Below are 15,436 nucleotides of genomic sequence, written 5' to 3' on the forward strand. Positions count from 1 at the left end.
AGTATAGTTGTCAAAATATTCTAAACAAATTTGGAATGTAGTCATAGATGCTTTTATTATTTTTTTTATTTTTATTAAAACTTTGAATGACAATCATTAGGGTCTGTTAGCTGCTGTGATTTCTGAGTAGTGATGAACATAAATGATACTCCAAACTAGCTATGATAAATATATAAGGCAATATAAAAACATCTGACTTAGATCAGAGACAAAGTCTCTGGTCCCACTAGGGTGGCTGAGAATTGTTGCCTGCTTTTCATGGTGGAAGGAAGCCTTACATGTCAGTGAGAGCTTAATGGGAAGTCAGACGCCTTTTATCCCCTGTCCTTGCATCCCATGGGCACCAAGTTCAACATTTCAGACCTGAATGGTCCTGAAGAAATATCCTAGTCACCCTGGCTTAAACCAGTTAGTTATTCTTAGGTAAGAGCTATTTGCTTCCAAGGCTGCTGTGTTTGACCTAGTTGTCCTGAATTCTAGATAGGTCTCTTCTCCACGTCTGTCTCTTCACACTGGACTTCACAACTATGCACAGGGAATGTATGGTTAGGTCGGGGGTTACAGACCCACATACCCCTGAGGCTGCACGGGAGCCTGTACAGAGGAGGGGAGGATTATCCATGGGAATTCAGAGATCCTATATCCACCCAAAGGAAGTGAGGGACACTCAGCTCCTGCAGGAAGGAGACTTCAGTTTTACCGAATATTGTGACTTTTCAGAAAAGCGGGAAATTGGGAATTTTTTAGGTTGAAGGCTATTGCAACAAATACCTTTTTGAAAAGCTTGCAGGCCAAACGAAAAACTATGTCAGTCATTTGCCACTTCTGGCTTAGGTAAAAACTTAAAACGGGTACACATATTATTTATTTTGGCATTTTTTGGGGGAGCTGGTTTTTTTAGTACCATGTATATATAGGAAGTAAACTTTTAGTTTATATAACAGTACTGTTTTTTTGAGAGTTATCATGAAGAGTCCGTTTTTTTTTTTTTTTAATTATACTGTTCCCATTACTCACAACAGCAAAGCAACCCAAATGTCTACCAACAATGAATAGATAAATAAAATGTGGTATGTGCATACAGTGGAATATTATTCGGCCTTGAAAAGGGGGCAAATTCTGACACACAGTCCAGCATTGTATAAACCTTAAAGACATTATGCAAAATTAAATAAGCCAGTCACAAAAAGACAAATATATATGATTCCACTTACATGAAGTAGCTAGTGAAACATATAGAAAGGGTCGGGGAAAGGGGAAAATGGGTATTGTTTAATGGATACAGAGTTTCTGTTTCGAAAGATGAACAAATTCTGGAGATTAGTTGCACAACAATGAAAATATACTTAACACTACTGAACTACAACTTAAAAGTAGTTAAGATGGTAAGCTTTATGTTATGTGCATTTTATACAATTAAACTTTTTCAGTTCTCCTGTTTATAATACTAACTTATGGTCAAAGAAAACTACAAGGAGTGAACACCAGCATGAATATTGTGTAGATCATATAAGAATTTGACCACTAAATGTAATAATGGCAATATCTTACTGGGTTTCAAAACTTAAGTAGAAAAAAATACGTGACTATACACAAAAGGTGAGGCAGGCAAATAGAATTAAATTATTGTACAGTTCTTATGTTTTTAGCAAGTGGTAAAATACTAATTTAAGGTATACTATAGTAAATTCAGGATTCATATTATAATGACTGAACAGATAGTAAAAGACATTATAAACAAAAAATAATGGGGGGTGGCTCAGTCAGAAGAGCATGGGACTCTTGTTCTCAGGGTGGTGAGTTCAAGCCCCATGTTGGGTGTAGAGATTACTAAAAAAATAATAATAATAATAATTTTTAAAGATAAGAGGAAGGAATAGTAATAATATGATTCCACTTCTGTGAAGATCTAAAATAGACCAAACTCTGACAGAGGTCAGAATTGTGGTTACCTTTCGGAAAGGTGGGGACGTACACACACCTGCTGGGTCCTGGAGAACATCTATGTCTAAAGAAAATTAGACTATAGGGGCACCTGGGTGGCTCAGTGGATTAAGCCTCTGCCTTCGGTTTGTGTCGTGATCTCAGGGTCCTGGGATCGAGCCTGGCATCAGGCTCTCTGCTCAGCAGGGAGCCTGCTTCTCCCATTCTTTCTGCCTGTCTCTCTGCCTACTTGTGGTCTCTCTTTCAAATAAATAAAGTCTTTAAAAGAAGAAAAGAAAAGAAAATTAGACTCTACACTTAAGATTTATTTGTTTACTTATGTAAGCTATACTTTAAAACAGAAAGCAATTAAAAAACTCAAAAAACTGAAACTAATAGCTTAAACTTAAGAGCGAGGAAACTGTATAGCATTCTGAAAGTTTTTAAATGATTCATAAGCTAAGAAGGGTTTTACATTTTTAAATAGTTGGGAGAAAGTCTGCAGAAATAGTGTCTAGTGACATGTGGCAATTGTATGTAAAGCTTAAGTAAAGTTTTGTTGGAACAACAAAAAAGGTGTATTATTCACAATGTAATTTCTTTGTTTCAGCTAATACTACTCGAATATTCCAAGGGACCAGAATTGTTAAAACAGGAGTGGTAAGTAGCAGATGGTAATTGCTTTGTCCGGCCCGTTGTTCATTCACATGCAGTAAAAACTTTCACCACGAGGTGGCAATATGATGTTGTTAAACTGCTCACGAAGCAGTGAATATACAGAAACCCTTACATTTCTCACTGTTCATAATTCAGTGTTATGAAAAAAAGCTTTGCGACAGAGCTAAAGCAGTTGTGTTATACTGTATTTCTTACCAAGATAAAAACTGTCTCGATTTTAAATTATCATCTGTGAGATCATACAATGTAGGAGTACTCGAAAAGGAGTGAAAAGGTCTCTTCCAAGCTCTTCACTGACATATGCTAAAGTTCAGAGGCTCTCACTTCCCAGCGTTACGTGGATTTGCAGATTTCTGGAGCTTCAATTAATATCTAAGCTTTGCCATTTCTAGTGTGAATAACAATCATGATATTAATGATAGTGTTGGTGATGACAGTAGTAGTCTAAAATTTGCTGGTGTTTCCTGGGTTTTAGACACAGATTATTTTATTATTTTATTTACTCCTGGCTGCATCCCATGAGATTGGTATTACTATTGTTCCCATTTTATGGATGAGGCAATTGAGGCTCAATGAGTTAAAAGTAATGTATTCAGCATCCCCCAGACAGGGGCTTGTCAACTCAAGCCCAAATCATCTGACTTCTCTGTCTTGGGCACCTTATCTTACGTGGCATTTGGAATTTCATTAACCAACTTTAGAACCTAACATTTGCTAACTCGGCCATCCTTAAACTACAAAGTTTCCCAGCTACAATATGGTGATAATGGTATGAAATCCAAGTTGTTCTGACTGTGTTGTTTTCAACTATAGAAGTGATGGGATGGAAATCTGGGTTCTGTACACCAGGTTATAAAAACTAAAATTAAACGGATAACTTAGAGCAACATTTCTTGTTTTCCTTGAGGTACCATATGTGGCTCCCACACGTAAGCCCCAGTTTGGTGTGGTAGGAAGAATGAGCTGAGGCTCACACACAGGCAGCCCTCCCTCCAGCCCTCAGCATCTCTGTGCCTCGGTTTCCTGACCTATAAAATGGGGTGATGAACCTGCTTGCCTCCAGGGTAGGGTGTGAAGGCCTGGCACACAGTGGGTTCTTGTTAAATGGAATTTCTCCTGTTGCCATATATGTGGACATAGATAGACCATGTAGACCCAGAGATTCTGGAAGTTCCGGCAGCCATGCAGGGCCCATCCCAAAGGCACACGGCTGTCAGCCAGTTCCCAAAGTGGGCAGTGTGGAGTGTGGCTTCTTCTTCCAACCCTGCTGCTGCTGACTCGGGTGGCCACTCCAGAGGGCTTTTCTGGACCTAATTGCTGTGTGCTCTCCGCAAGGGCCTCTAGTCTATGAAAAGGCAAGGGCGCCTGTGTCTTCCAGGGTCACCCCGGGATCACTCAAACATCTGACGTGGCCAGTTTATTACTTAGTTGTTATTTTTTTTCCATCAACTTTAATAGTACTTACTCTTCTTTTGATACCTGGCTTCCTCCTAAGCCATAGCAGTGAAAAGTTGGTTGTGATAGGCTAGTTAAGTTCTTTAATGCACTGCAAGTAATTGTGTAACCATTAAGACCAGAGATGGTTGTTCACAGATTGCCTCGTGTCATCTTTGGCACTGCTCTTTGAGAAACCCTGTGAGGAGAATCAAAGATGAGTAAAACTCATTAAGCGCCATAAACAGGGCCTCTTTCCCTATCCTGATGACTCACACCACTCTGCTCTCTCTTCTCTCCCCTCTCCTGCCCTCCCCGCGTGACCCCTTGAAGCCCACAGCGTCTCCTGCCTCGTCAGCCGACATGGCCCCCATCAGCTCGGGCTCTTCCACCTGGACATCCTCCGGCATCCCCTTCTCATTTGTCTCCATGGCGACTGGGATGGGCCCGTCCTCTAGCGGCAGCCAGGCGACCGTGGCCTCGGTGGTCACCAGCACGCTCCTGGCCGGCCTGGGCTTCAGCGGCGGTGGCATCCCCTCCTTCCCCAGCACGGTGTGGCCCACACGCCTGCCCACGGCCGCCTCTGCCAGCAAGCAGGCCGTCAGGCCCGTCCTGGCCACCACGGAGGCCTTGGCTTCCCCAGGCCCCGACGGCGACTCGGCACCGAGCAAGGACAGCGAGGGCACAGAAGAAGGGGAGAAGGATGAGAAAAGTGAGAGCGAGGACGGGGAGCGGGAGCACGAGGACGAGGGGGAGAAGGACCCTGAGAAGAAGAAGAGCGGGGTCACCCACGCTGCCCAGGAGCCAAGGCAGGACGAGCCCACCCCCACACCATCGTCCGCCAACAGGACGGCCGAGGAGGGGGGGCATCAGACTCTGCCCGGGCCCAGGCAGGACCGCACTGCCGTCCCCACAGACCAGCCTGATGACGTGAGGGATGCCCGCCCCGGCCTGGACTCTGGCTCGGTCACCTCCACCCAAGTGCCCCCCACAGTCACAGAGGAGCATTTCCAAGGGAGCGATTCCAGGAGGCCCCAGATGCCATCGAAAAAGCCCATGTCCCGAGGGGACCGATTTTCTGAGGACAGCAAATTTATCACTGTTAATCCAGGTAAGTGGCCTGTCCTCAACTGAGGATGAGATGGGAGACGAAGCTCCAGAAAGTGCTTAGTCTTCCTGAGATCGTGTATGTCCCTGGCGTAAGAGATGTTTGTGTGTGTATCTATCTGTCTGTCTGTATTTTTTATTATAATAAGAATAACTTCCTCTCTCATTGTGGCTGGAATAAGTCTCACTGTGATATTTGTTCCCTTAACAAATCTACTTACTGCAGAATAACTCTGAGGATTTAAACTACACAGTGAGGGGCGCCTGAGTGGCTCAGTCGGTTAAGCATCTGCCTTCAGTTCAGGTCATGATTCCAGGGTCCTGGGATCGAGCACATGTCAGGCTCCCTGCTCAGTGGGGAGCCCACAGTCCTCGCCCAAGCAGTGGGGCTCTCTCTGCCAGAATCCCGTTTGCCGTATGCAGTACCCAGCTGATGGTGAGACCGGGCCGTGGCTGCTCTGGCCCCCGCCCTGAGCTGGCGATCCCCAGTCACCCCGACCCGTAGTGCTTCTTTGCTCTATCCTGTGCTCAGATCCTAACAAACCATCCTGATAGTCTGCGAGGCAGTCGTGTGCATGAGGGGTTCTGATTGTTGTGAGGGGTTTTCTTAATAAGAAATTCTTCTTTTTGCCAGACTACAAGATGTTTAGCAACAATTTTTTTTGCATCTAAGCTGTTGTGGAGTTATAAGAGTGCAAAAAAAAAAAAAAAGCAACTGGTAAATATTTATTTGCTTTTGCACTTGTAAACATTAAAATTCATCTAAAGCTGAGATCTCGTATGTTAAGATACAACTTAGAATAAATTTTCATGTTTTGAATTACGTTCCTCCTTAAAGCTGGTATGGACTCGTTTTTTGAAGTTTGGGTTTCCTGTGGGTGTTACTCAGTTTGTCCCAGTTTTTGGGAAAGGTGTAGAGTAGCCTTCTGTAGAGTTGAGGAATGGAAATAGCGGGCCACTTACAAAGCCGTTTGAAGCCATTCCTACACGAATGGTGACATTTCCTCTAGGAATTACTGTGAGACAGTAGAATTTCTTATGTTTTAAGATATTAAAGAAATATTTACGGAGTACTCTCTGTGTACTGGGCACCGCATGAAGCACTGGGAATGAGACCCAGATCAAGGCAGGCCTCTGTTCTCCAGGGTTTTCTGTTCTAGTGGGGAAGCTTGAGGATATTTCAAAAAATGAGTGTGTAAATCAGATAGTGGCAAGTGCTAGGGTCGGGGCGGGGAGCAGGGGGGCATCAAGAGGTCGAGGAATGACATTTGAGTGGAGACCCAATGGTGACGAGGTAGCCATGCAGAGAGCTGGAGGAATACAGGTCCAGAGACCCAAAGTCGGGATGAATTTGGAGTGGTGGAGATGCGATCCCAGGGCCAGTGCGTGTGGACCCTGGAGAGTCAGGAGGAGGGAGAAGGGATGAGTTCACAGACTGGTGGAGCTCAGACCAGGAGGGGCCTCATGGTCCATGCTGAGGACTTGATTCTAATTGAAATGGAAAACCAGTGGTGGATTTCAGCAGGAGACTGGCTCGTCTGATTAACATTTTTGAAAGACCCCGTGGCCTCTTTGTGGAGGTTATACAGGGGAGGCAGGAAGAGACGCAAGAAACCCAGTTAGGCGGTGAGGGCAGTGGTGGCTTGGACTAGTGGGGTTTCTCCATAGACTAGTGGTAGACCTTGTCGAGACCAGATTTTCAATCCTGAGTGACTCTGCCTTTGGGCTCAGGGCTCTGGCAAGGTCATCTTCTCCGCCTGTTCTCTTAAACACTGTTTGACCCATACTTCCGACAAAGATGGCTGTTGAGAACTTAGGTTGGGAGTGTTCGTACTTTGTGAGACTAGAGAGCAGCGGGGGACCTGTGTCTGTTCCGGGGGGGAGGCAATGAGTCATTGGGGTTGGCATCTGATTCCAGGGAAAGGGAAAGACTCAGTGAACCCTGGGGATCTGGAGCCCTGGGGCTGGGGCGTGTGGGTCTCCAGCTTCCGCCATGAAGCATCACCATGTGCCATCTCGGCAGAGTTCCTTCTGGAATCAGGTCACCCCAGTAGCCTCTGCCCCGGACTCATGCCTACTCCTCAGGCAGTCTCTATGCTCAGTGTTCTCGTCTGTAAAATGGGTATAACAAGAGCTCTCAGTGCAGATAAATGGAGTCTCCCTTGTGGTCCATCACAAGTAAGGAGGTGCTGTTGCAACCCACAGGCCACGAAATCACAATGGCAACCATAAGGAGGCTCCTCGTGGGTCTTTCTTTTGTCATCCTCCTTGGACAGTAAGGAGCATGCCAAGACTTGTCCCCAGTTAGCTGCCATTCGGAATGACCTCCAGGAACTGTGCTCTTTCCGCAGGCTGGTAAATCAGAGCCACTCCCTCAACGTGTACATCTAGGGGGAAGGTTCACATCTCAAAGCCTTGTGGGCCATAGGTCTCTGTCGAAACTTGTCAGCCCCTCCAGGTGGCACAAAAGCAGCCAGAATAATATGTAAGTGAGCAGATGTGCTTGAGTTCCAACAAAACACCGTGTACAGAACCAGACAGTGGGCCTGGTTTGACCTGCACAGCCACATTTTCCGACCCCTGGTTTAAGCAGAAATACGTGTGTGCTTGTTGGTTGACGAAGGGTATGAGTGACCCAAGGGTAAAACCCGCAACCTCACATCAGTCCATGATCCCACTACCTCACTTCCCTTCCAGCCCTCCTACTCTTTCTCCGTCTGCCTCCTCCCGCTCGGCATTTACTTCTTAAATAAAGCCTCTCACCTGCATATTAGTGGCGACTTAAAGACTTTGTATGTACATTTCTTTAAATCTCACTTAGTTTTTCTTCATGGTAAGTAAACACAATTATTTTCATCAATAATTAGCCTTCTTCTTTTTTTTTTTTTTTTTTTCTTGAGAGAGAGAGCGAGCGGGATGGAGGGTGTGGAGGGGCAGAGGGGAGAGAGAGGACCTCACACAAACTCCCTGCTGAGCGCAGAGCCCGACACAGGGCTCAATCCCAAGACTCCCAAGACCATGACCTGAGCCCAAATCAAGCATCGGACGCTTAACCAACGGAGTCACCCAGGTCCCCTACATTTAGCCTCTTTGAAACAAGCATTAATTCTTTAAAGTTACAAACTGTGTTATATTTTGACCAGCATCTCCAGAAGCCTTGTTTTAAATTCCGATGATGTCTGATAACATCTTTGTAAGTCCTGTGAGTAGTGGCTTTGGTATGAATTCACAAGGAAGGAGAAGAGGAGTCCTTCTGTGGGAGAAGCAGCAAACTCAGACAATGACAGAAGGCAGACAGGTGGGGTCAGTGAGAGAAGCAGATATTAGGGAGCGGGGAGGACCACAGCAAATCAGAGTGCACGTGTGTTTTCTAAAGAGGACAGCCTCACTCAGTTCCTCTGATTACAGCCGCTGAAGATCCCTCGCAAGCCAGAAATCCAAATCTTTGTGCAGTATCTCTCAATTTTTAAATGAGTTCCAATTTTTAAGACATTTTCCCTTTTTCTTCCCTTTCATTTTTCGTTTTCACATACGCCAACTAAACACATCTCTGGACTGGGGAGGTAGGAACTGCTGGTCGTTGGCCTTGGTGTAGAGCTGATAGCTCCATTTCCAGCTGCCCTGCAGGCCGATGGGAAGGATTAGAGGCTTCCGCGCAGCTGCTGTGTCTCTGTGCTGGCCTCTGCTAGTGGGAAATCCTCGATGGGACATGTGCCGCGTGGAAATCTGCTGCAGCCCCTCTCTTGTGAGCCACAGGCAGAACGTGGTGCAGGCACCCCCAGTAGCCAAAGCATACCATAAGATGTTCTTGGGGTGGTGTGCAGGACAGCAGGCCCTGGCAGAAGCATTTCAGGGTGGGCGTGGTCTATAAACAATCCTTGAGTGCTAGGGCTTTCCGTCTTCGTTTCCTCAAATCAGGGAAAGTCCTTTCTCAGACTGAATCCTGCTCAGAACCCCAGTAGAGAAATGTTCATTCCCTGAAATCTTGCACCCGCCCCTCTCTGGGTCAGTCCTGAGCCAGGTACTTAAAGGACAGTACAGTTCTGGGGTCAGCCTACCAGTCTCCTGGCCTCCTTATGTCTGAAACATGAGCTGAGAATGGTCAGAGTCAGTTCGTTGGGCCTCTTGCTTCTTTTTTTCTTTTTTCTTTTTTCTTTTTTTAAAGATTTATTTATTTTAGAGGGAGAGAGAGAGAGAATGAGAGAGAGCAAGAGGGGGGGACAAGAGGAGAGAGAGGGGGAGTCACAAGCGGACTCTGAGCTCAACGCAGAGCCGGACACAGGACTCGATCCCATGACCCAAACTTATACCTGGAGTCGGTTGTTTAAGGGACTGACCAAGCCACTCATGACCTCCTGCTGTTCTGCTTTGAACCACAGGGGTGGGTGCCAAGCTCCAGACACCCCACTCCTTTGGGCAAACCCTGAGGTACCCCTTTGGAACCCTCAAGCTCTGAGGAACCCACCTTGAAAACCTCTGATTCTAGAAACAGTAACAGTACTGGGTGACATTTGTTTTTTGCTGCTGTTACCTGTGCTAAAAGCCCAACTGTGTTTGTGGTCCTATCGTACCCCTGGGGGGGCGGTGCTGTCCTTGTTGCCTTTGGCCAGTGAGGGAACTAAGGCACAGAAGGCTAAGGAACATGTCCAGGCAACACAGAGCTCCAGCACAGGCCAGGGAAGTGCCCCTCACATAGCACTGCTTTCCCTCTGGCTTTGGGCTCCTTCCCTGAGTGGGCAACACGAGATGATTTCAGATGGCATGTCAATTATTAAGTGACTATTTGAATGTGTGCTTTAGAGAAAAATAGCAGTTTTCCATTTATGGCATAGGGTCTCAGCCAGAGAGGATTCTGTCCCTACACTCCCCAAAGGCATTTGGCAACATCTGGAAACGTGTCTGGTTGTTGTACCTGGGGAGGGGGCTGCCCATGGCATCTAGTTGGAGAGAAACCAGGGATGCTGTTGAGAACCCTAACCCTGCACAGACCAGCCACCCACAACGAAGACCTCCCTGGTCCCAAGCGCCAACACTGCTGTGCTCAAGAAACTCTGATTTTTCATGTTAATATGCAGTGTCCTTCTCAAAGTTCATTTGAGGAAAGAAATCGTTAAGGACAGAAGTAGGGGCTAGGACAGGTTCGTGCAGACAGGGCAGGAATGATGGATGTAGTGCTCAGCCTGACTGTGTGGACATGGAGGGAACTGTCGGAGACTTTATCTAAAATAAATTAAGCAGGCTGTTGTAGGGACTTTCCAAAGCACTTGGCAGCCAGGGCTAGTTTCGTGGGTCAGGTCCTCTTTTTGAAGATGTTTTTTAGATTATCCTGCCTGTCCCTGTTCTCGGCTGTCATCTTCCCAGGAGGGCCAGCATGCAGCGACTGGGAGCAGCCTGAAGGAGTTGCTCAGTGCCAACATGGTTTTGTGTCCTCCCAGAAAGCCTCTGGCCCCTTGGAAGTTTCTGTCCTGTGCGAACTAATCTTTGAACTAAGACAGAGTCTATATCTCTTGGTTGTGGGGAACCAGACCCCACTGAGAACAAGCAGGACATTCCATGAAGGCCGGGGTCAGGAATTCAGGTTGTCGTATGTATTTGATCCAAGATCATGGATGAGCTCTTTCCCAACTGATGTCCAGGACCCATGATGTTGCCACCAAGGGTCTGTGGTGGCAGTTTGGTAGGTCAGAACCAGAGTACTTATAGGACTTAGAGTGTAATTGGGATTATCAAAGACCTCTAGTTTTCCAATGCCTGACTGAAGGAGATATGACAGACTATTGTTTGATTGCGTGTGTTGAAGGGAGCTCTCCGTGAAGGGGCAAGGAGTGCTTATTCACAGGGACTCCAGGTGGTAGTGTATGTGTGTGTGTGTGTGTGCGCGCACGTGCTCGTGTGCATGTGCGTGTGTGTGTTTGGTTATATAACCATGTGTGTGTGTGTGTGTGTGTGTGTTAAGTATTTTATTTATTTATTTGACGGAGAGAGAGAGATCACAAGTAGGCAGAGAGGCAGGCAGAGAGAGGAGGAAGCAGGCTCCCTGCTGAGCAGAGAGCCCAATGCGGGAGCTCAATCCCAGCACCCTGAGATCATGACCTGAGCCGAAGGCAAAGGCTTAAACCACTGAGCCCCGCAGGCGCCCCTCGGGTGGTAATACAGATGGAATCACACGATGCTCTAATCCAGCTCCTGCACAGTAATGGGAGTCCAGAGCCCGGGCCCCTTGCAAGAGGATACGTGTGTTTGTAACTGACAGTCGTGTCTCTGCTGCCGTGGTTTAGACAATGCCAGGGCTCCAGAAAAATAAAGACGCGTTTTGTGGCCCTGGAAAAAACCAGCCACCTTCTCACTTCACACCTGCTTGGGGGGCTACTGTGCAAACAACAAAACCAAACAGAAAATAACAAACGTTGGCGAACATGGAGGGAATTTGGAACACTTGTGCGCTGTTGGTGGGAATGTAAAACGGTCCAGCCGCTGTAGAGAACAATATGGTGGTTCCTTAAAAAATTAAAAATAGAACTGCCATATGAACCAGCCATCCCACTGCTGGGTAGCTCCCCAAAGGAACTGAAAGCAGGGTCTTGACGAGATCCCTATGTATCCATGTTCACAGTGGTATTGTTTACAGTCGCCGAGGGAGGCACATTTGGGTTGTTACCCAAACAGATGCATGGATGAATTAAATGTAGTCTCCACATACAATGGAATGGTATTCAGCCTCAGAAAGGAAGAACGTTCTGGTACACGCTGCAGCACGAGTGAACCTTGAGGACAGGATGCCGGGGAAATAAGCCAGTGGCACAAAGACGAGTCTGTGACTCCATGAGTGTGAGGTGCCTAGGGTCGTCAGAGTCATAGGGGCAGAGGGAGAAGGTAGCTGGCAGAGGCTGGGGGTGGGGGGGGGCTAGGGTTTAACGGGTACAGGGTTTCCGTTTCGCTGAGGAAAGACAGATTCTGGAGATGGGTTGCCCAACAGTGTGAATACACTGGACACAGCTGAAACGCACTCTTAGAAATGGTTAAGATGGTAAGTTTTATGTGTGTTTTTAACCACAGTTTTTTGGCGTGTGCGTGTGCGTGTGTGTGTGTTTTAAAGCAGCCATCTTAATTCGTGGATGTGGGTGGTTTTTAATGAGCGGTGTTACTCAGAACAAATATAGTCAAGTTGCCCACCGTTAAACCAGGCTGTATTATGAGTGTGGAGTGTGTCCTTCTCTTGCTCTTTGCTGAAAAGGGAAAGAATCCCGCTTTCGCCTACTCCTGAGAGTGGTCTCTCGGATCCAAGCTCATTTTAGCCTTGACGGCGTAGGGGTGGTTGTCCCGCCGCCGAAGCTGAGCCCTGACCATGGGGTAGGCGCGTTCCACATGCGTCCATCTGATGCATCGCTGCCTGTAGCATTTATAGTACAATGTACTCCGTTTTTATTTGCTTCTACTGGGATGAGAGCCAAGCCAGTAAAAGGCAAACAGCATTAATTCAGTGATGACATATGCCACTGAAAACTGTTTTTCTTTTCTTTTTTTTTTTTTAATTTTTTTTTTTTTTTAAGCAGAATGGAGGCACTTTACTCAGATTCTGTTGGATGCTGAAATAAAAGCTGGGAGGCAGAGGGGATGTGGGGAAGGTCATTCATCCTTGCCTCCTCCTGCGAATGCTCAGAGCAGGTTAGGTAGCATCTTGCTCCAAGTTTTATCTGGAAGACATTTCAGGAGACTCATTCTTCTGAGTCCCAGCTCCGGCTGGCCTCCCTCTTCTTACCTTCCCTGCATCCCTTTATCACAGCCACAGGCGTGGAGGGAGAGGGGGGTGGAGGTTGTTACCCCCATCCCATTTCATCCTGGTGCATGCAGACCAGCAAGGTGCAGCTCTGGAAAAAGTAAGAGAAAGGTCCCACCAAGTTCATTGAGGGAAATGGCCCCCATGGTATGGTTGGAGCAAGAGCCTGGTTAATTTCTAATTGATTGAAAAATAAAATCCCTTTGGTGAAGTTAGTTATTCAATTAAGAAAGGTGCCTTGTCCAGAAGCAGTGCCTTCTCTTGAGCCAGGTTAGTGATTTCAGCATCACTTGGGTCAGAGCGCCCCCAGCAGACTGGAATTAGAGGGCCTAGAGTGAGCTGCCATCAGGGCCAGGGGTGAGGACGCAGGTCTGGTGTGTGACATTAGGGAGCAGCGAGGACTGTGGCAAACTAGGGAGACACACCCTGTCCGAAGAGAATGTGCTGCCAGTTTCCAGCTGATGTTTGCCATTCCTGATGGAATTCAAGCCCATGTTGCCAACCTCAAACACTGCTGGTAGGCGATTCCATTGTTGGTTTATGTGAACTCTGTTGCCTGTTAATGTTGGCAGCTACCTCACAATCTAATAATAATTAGTGGGGGAGGGGTGCCAAGCCAGGCACACGTGTGGGCTGCCAGTTCACACAACCCACAGCAGGCAGGAATCGAAGGCTAGTTCTGCTGGGAAAACCAGACCATCTGGATAAATCAGAAATGGAGATGAGGGGAGGAAAAGCTCTGTTAACTCAAAGGTCCTGCACTTATCCTGGTGTCAGGATTTGGGCATTGGGGAGGGGAGCACATCCTCCAGGAACTAGGCAGCCAAGTTCTTTCAGGAGGCAGCTGGGTTACAAATGAGGCTCTGAATGAAAGTGAGCTGCTCCCAACAATTGGGAGTGTCTCATTTTACCCCATTGGTGGCCCTGTTGCCTGATTCCATGGGAAAGAAGAGAAGAATGAACTCTCTGGGTGCCTCCTCAGTATCAGGCCTTGTGCTCCATGCCTGCCTGGTCAAGCCAGCTTCAGGAGCATGGGCTCTGTGCTCAGAAGGCCCTTTGCTGGCCTCACGCTCAGCTGTCCCCATCTTGAAACTCTTTAATAACTTACAACAGGCCCCTTGATATCATTTTTCACCTGGCTCTGTAAATTACATGGCCATCATTTGCACAATCTTCTTCACATTGGATGATCTTGTTTACTTCTTATAAGTCCTCTGAGAGGTGAGCGTCATCATGTCTCCCTTTGAAAGAGGAGGGACCAGGGGCTCAGAGATGGGCGGTCACTCACCCAAAGTCACACAGCTAGAAGGGCCTGAGCCAGAATTTGTCATTGGGTCTGCCTGACTTTGAAGTGCACGATGTTGGTTGTACGGAATAGTGTGTAGTTTGTTCCAGTGTCTGGGGGCCTTCGCATGGGGAAGACCGTTGGAGGACAAGTCCAGGAGCAGGAGAGTACATACCCAGCCCAGGCAGCATGTCACGTGTGCCTAGTAGTTTCTGGCGGTTCACCGTTTTATTACACCTGCTCCTCTGAGGGCCTCTTTGGGCATTGGGGAGGGGAGCACACCCTCCAGGAACTGGGTAGCCAAGTTCTTTCAAGAGGCAGCTGGGTTACAAATGAGGCTCTGAATGAAAGTGAGCTTTCAGGAACACCTGTGGAAACAGGTGTTCCTGCTGAAGGACGGCAAGACGAGTGGTTGCGAGCTGGTCTCCGAGCCAACTGGGAGGTTCGGCCTGCACCTACAGAATGCTAACGCCCAGCTCATTGGAGCTCCTGTGTGATCGCCACTTAATGCTCTCAGATACCACAGGGCAGTCCTCAGCATCTGCCTTGTGCTGCTGGGGTGTTGCGGAGGGAGAATGTGGGGGCTGGTGATGGTGATCTTCCCCTTTGAGAACTTGAACCAGCTGCCAAACGGCTACTAAGCAGCGTTCTATGTGGTTTCTGTGTACTTGTTCATTGAAGCCACACACCCCACAGAGTGGTGGGCAGTACGATCGTCTTCATTTACAGAGGAGGAAACGAAGGCACAGAGAAGGTTAAGAAACTTGCCCAGAGCTGCAGAGCTCATAGGAGACAGGGCTTCACTACTGTTCTTCCATGTACAGTTGGGAGTCAGCCCTCCCTTGGGGGAACGCTGGTAGTGAATAGGAGAGCAGTTATAATTGAGTATGACGTGTATGGTAAGGGAAGTATGTGGTGAGGGTGTTGACAAGGACGAGAAGAGGTGCATAGCACTGCTCCACGCCAGGCACATCTTCCCCTTGAATTTTGCCACCCCTCCTGTGGAGCCGGTTTTTTACAGAGGGAGAACTTCAGGCCCAAACTGATACAATTTATTAGTTGAAAGTCACATAGAATGGCAGAGCCTGGATTTGAACCTGTGATCTGAACTCTACTCGGCCCTCCAGAGATCACACGGCCTGAAGGCTTGGGGAGGCCTCATGGAGGAAGTAGCACCTGAGCCAGGATTGGATGATCGATGGGGCCTTCTGGGGGCAAGGTGGAAAAGGCAT

At 47.5% G+C, this 15,436-nt stretch overlaps 1 protein-coding gene across 5 annotated transcripts in view; it reads left to right on the forward strand.

Annotated features, from left to right (window-relative positions):
- The window catches only part of PTPRG (protein tyrosine phosphatase receptor type G), a 703,069-nt gene that overhangs the window by 600,388 nt on the left and 87,245 nt on the right, over positions 1 to 15,436 (forward strand). For all 5 annotated transcript variants that reach the window (XM_059161377.1, XM_059161376.1, XM_059161378.1 and 2 more), the window contains 2 exons: positions 2,534 to 2,583; positions 4,369 to 5,146. In XM_059161377.1, coding sequence (XP_059017360.1) covers positions 2,534 to 2,583; positions 4,369 to 5,146 — 828 coding nt within the window. The remainder of the gene's footprint in view (positions 1 to 2,533; positions 2,584 to 4,368; positions 5,147 to 15,436) is intronic.

Source organism: Mustela lutreola, chromosome 2, assembly GCF_030435805.1.
Source record: "Mustela lutreola isolate mMusLut2 chromosome 2, mMusLut2.pri, whole genome shotgun sequence".
Classification (NCBI taxonomy): domain Eukaryota; kingdom Metazoa; phylum Chordata; class Mammalia; order Carnivora; family Mustelidae; genus Mustela; species Mustela lutreola.